Source organism: Pistacia vera, unplaced genomic scaffold (assembly GCF_008641045.1).
Source record: "Pistacia vera cultivar Batoury unplaced genomic scaffold, PisVer_v2 Contig908, whole genome shotgun sequence".
Classification (NCBI taxonomy): Eukaryota; Viridiplantae; Streptophyta; class Magnoliopsida; order Sapindales; family Anacardiaceae; genus Pistacia; species Pistacia vera.
Window position 1 is genome coordinate 162,754 of NW_022196788.1, and position 4,134 is coordinate 166,887.

Genomic DNA, 4,134 nt, shown 5'->3' on the forward strand with positions numbered 1-4,134 from the left:
TTGGATTTCTTGGAATCGAAACGGCGTTTGGGCGGCAAAGGTTTCTCACCGTTGATCACGGCCAACGTGTCGCGCATCAGCAAGGAAGAGTGAGCATCACGACTGAATAAAGTCAAACCTTCATCTTTCCCGTTGAAAGCTCAAACGACGGCCATCTCTCTTTCTCAGAGCATTAATTGTCTCCAAATCTACATTTAATGCTCTGATAAGGGCATCGTTCCAACGTATAACGCATTTAATGTTTGATAAGGCGTACTGTGTCAGGTACAACGCATTTAATGTATCTGGTTGGCACTTATCACACACAAGGCACACTGTCAGCGTAGAGACTGTTTCATTAAATGCGCCCATATCAAAAGCACAACAGGTGACGTCTGACGAAATCAAGTCGCTCTTCCTTACAAACAAGATCATGCGAGGTTGTGTTCACAAAAAGTGCCGTTCTGACCTACTTTCAGATAGGTCGGAATCACCAGAATTTCTAGGAATCATCCAATTGCGGCATGACTTGTAGTTTCAAGGTTCGATTCTCAAACCTTAAAAACTAGGGGACTTCGTTATATCTTTTGGCTTTTTTGCTGCGGTTATGAGAAGGGTTAAAATGACGCCGTTTAGACTTTAGAGGTACTTTCCGAAAGCACGTCACCTGGCGGAAGCGTAGAATACTAGAGTATGGTACTTCCCGAATAACACCAGTCTATTACAATCTTACCGAAATTACCCCCACTTGCTTCTTATGTTGTAGCTAGTAAAGTGACTGGACATGAGATATGGAAGAAGATCTCAGCGACGCCGTTCCATGCTCTTCCCTTACCGTTGATTCCATCCTTCGTGTCGGAACGGTAACGAAAATCAATAGATTATTTCATGATTCTAGTTCAACCTTAGAAGCACCAAACCCTTGCTACTCAAAAATTATTTTGATTCCTTTTTCAGGCTGGTGCAATTTGGGGACTGTGTACAGGTCCACAAGAAGCTCGTAAAAGAAGTAAAATGCGTACAAAATTTTAAGATAAATCAACTAGACTTCTTTTCTTTCTTTAAATTAATACTAATTTCCCGCCATTGCTATAATTTACAGGTCTGACTGGCATTCGAAGAGTTTCCTTTGTGGTATTATTGTTTTTTCTTTTTCTTTTTTTATTCCTTTGAAATTCTAATACATCATTTCTTCTTTGCTCAGTTCCTCATGTAACGTTTGACCTTCAAGATATTGATACATTTTTTTAATCTGATTTGCAGACAAAATCAATTGGTAAAATTGGCTTTCAATGTGGTAAGTAGTCCGGGTTAATCTTAGTTTGCTTGCCATGTTCAATTGTTAATTGCATAATTAGGCATAGTGTTGCCATCGAACTTTACAAGGTAGTGAAAGGAGTGGGATATATGTTATGAAAAAAAAGCAAGCTTCGGTGGTCAATTTTATGCCACATTTTTCATGAAAATACTTTCTGAGCTTTTTAACTCGGGAAAATGGGGAATAATGGTACATAAGCTTTGTGCAATGCTTCAAAATAATGATCGTAAACCATATGGCATGCTTGCCAATGTTTTCTGTTGCCCTCACCATCTTTCACCACTTCTCTTTTTTGATTATTCTATTTTTATTTTAGTTCATCAAGCCTGTTGTCTTATGGTGTTTCTTGAATCACCTTTTTGTTTTTTCTTGATGTAAGAACTTGATCTTATTTGACTTGCTTAGTGACTCAGTAAATTACTCAATTTTTTTATATTTTTATAGGACTTGTTGCTGGTGTCTTTACTAGTACCCGCTGTGGAATTCAGAGATACCGAAGACAGAATGATTGGGTAAGTTGTACATACGATCCATTTAATTTTATGCTTTTAGTAATTTTTTTTCTTTGTTGACACAAATGTAAGCTTGTCAATCCAATACTATGAGGCTATCAGCATCCACAGTTATTTGCCTCAATCCATTTGTTTAATATTGCAAACTTTGGTATAAATTTGTACGGATCGTTAAGTATTTATTGTATTGTATTGAGCACAAAGCCCTGTTGGAGCGTCATGATTTGATTCACATAGTGTTAGGATCCCACATTAGAGGGAGAATGGATGGGCATGTGGTTTATAAGGAGTTGAGCACCCTCCTTTGGCAAGCCGGTTTTCTAAAGAGAGTTCTACCCAAGTCCATAAAAGGACCACTACTCAGCCCAATTCCTATCAAAGGCCCATTGTCTAGCCCAATTCCTATCAATTTGGGAGTGGGATCCTATCACATAACAATATTTTCGCCCTGCTAGTACCAACTTCTGTAGACTGAAAAGAGTTATAGTAACAACTTCTCCATCTCAATCTCAATCTATGGAAGTTTCATGATTGCAGGAAATTGACCTTAAAGTAGTGTCCCCAAAGATGAGTTGGCTATTTTTTTTTAGTGCAGTTTAGATGATAAACCGTATTGCTAATGAGTCTAGATAGCATGATGCATATGCAAGTGAAAGCATCTTCATAACTAGCAAATATTGGGTGCTTGATACACAAACATCTGTGTAGGAAGCCATACCAGAAATCCCATGGAGGGAGGATTATATGATGCAAATTCAAAGAATTTACCTTGTAATTAAAGATGTGCTGGGATGTTTGTTTATCTCCTGGTTTGAGGTATCATTTCATTTTTTTCAAGTGAAGCTTTTGTGCTTGGCAGCCAGCTCTAATGGATTCTTTGAGTTTCATTGGATGACAATTCAAGTACGTAAAATATCTGCATATATGTAATAGTTTGTTGGCTCATCTACCCTTACAATATTGGATAGGACAAGATTGATTTTGGGCTGTTCACTTCTTGTTAAAAGGAGTACATTTTTTATATCAGGAGCAATATGAAGATTCAAAGAACTTGAGCTTTCTGATGCTTGTTCATAACTTTGATTTGTAGATATGAACATGGTGTGATGGCCTACTAATGGACTTTTTCAAGTTTTTGTCTCCTTACAGATAAGTTTTTGTCTCCTTACAGATAAATGCTTTTATTGCGGGTGGTGTGGCCGGAGCATTAGCTGCTGCTGGGACACGGAGCTTGACGCAGGTCATTGGCATGGCTGGCCTGGTCTCTGCCTTCAGCGCTGCTGCTGACTACTCTAGAACAAACTGAATATCTCCTTGCAAAAGTCGGCAGAGGAGTATTGAGGTGATTCTCACCCAGTTGCTTCTTTTTGGATTTATCATTAATCTTCATGCCTCTCTGTTTGGCTCTCTTTTTTCCTGCCGCTGCTTATATTGAAGTTTTCACCTGAGATACTTGATGTTGCCCTTAGCTTTATGGATACAAAACTAGATATATTATCCTGCTAGAAGTTGTGACCAGTATAGACATTTTTTCAATTTTTAATGTAAGAATTGAATTCACATGGTAAATAAAGCTAATGCAAGTTTTACTTTGTCATTTCTGTTGCTGTCCACAAGGAGATACAAGAGTTGAATGTAAATTTCTAAAAATCAGTATAAAGCTGATGGGTAATCTTTGATACGCCTGAGAATTACTCTCTTGTGCTAGATTATGAGCTCGTATTGTCGATCAAGATAAAAGCTTCAGCATTTAGTCATTTTACATATATAACTCACAGTCCGACTTCATGCAAATCTCTTTTCTGGGCTTTCCCTTTGTGGGCTGCCCTTTCAATTGGGACTATTTGTAGCTTTCTCTGGCTTCTATTTTGAGTTACCTTCTAGTCATACTATTTCATACTTCTTAGCACAAAGCCATTCATTAGATCTATGTTACCTATCTCATTGATTTGACAACTTAAGACCATAGACACTGTCATTTTCTGAAAGCCTAAGTGAAATTTCCATTCAGCTTGTGTTCCCTTTTAGCACATAACTGGAATGGTAGACAGATTGCTCTTTAGTTTTTTTCTCTATCTATGCACATAGGTATCATCTTACAAATTAAATTGAAATGATTATTAACCTTAAGTTTCATTTGTGCCTGGACCAGGAGTTAAATTTCGATGCTTCCTTGTTTCTGTCAGCTTGTAAACCAGCTATGAAATGTATGCTATGTGTGTTCTTTTGTAGCTTGGTAAATCAACAATATCATAGTACTTGCTGAATCAATCACACAGGTCAACAATGCATCCACGGAACTAGTAGATTACCAAACACCTTAGA

General features: G+C 37.7%; 1 protein-coding gene across 1 annotated transcript; it reads left to right on the forward strand.

Moving 5' to 3' along the window:
* The first annotated feature begins 769 nt into the window (after positions 1–769).
* On the forward strand, positions 770–3,406 carry LOC116119841 (outer envelope pore protein 16-4, chloroplastic-like). The gene is made up of 6 exons (XM_031405771.1): positions 770–842; positions 937–988; positions 1,082–1,113; positions 1,243–1,276; positions 1,742–1,809; positions 2,981–3,406. The coding sequence occupies exons 1-6, from the start codon at positions 771–773 to the stop codon at positions 3,113–3,115; spliced, it is 393 nt and encodes a 130-aa protein (XP_031261631.1). The 5' UTR covers position 770; the 3' UTR covers positions 3,116–3,406.
* The last annotated feature ends 728 nt before the right edge of the window (positions 3,407–4,134 follow it).

What these genes read in the sequence shown, in the direction of transcription:
- LOC116119841 (XM_031405771.1), top strand. Translation starts at nt 771, where the DNA reads ATGGAAGAAGATCTCAGCGACGCCGTTCCATGCTCTTCCCTTACCGTT. An exon ending in TTCGAAGAGTTTCCTTTGTG is followed by an intron (nt 1,114 to 1,242) that starts GTATTATTGTTT and finishes TCTGATTTGCAG; the next exon opens with ACAAAATCAATTGGTAAAAT. An exon ending in ACCGAAGACAGAATGATTGG is followed by an intron (nt 1,810 to 2,980) that starts GTAAGTTGTACA and finishes GTCTCCTTACAG; the next exon opens with ATAAATGCTTTTATTGCGGG.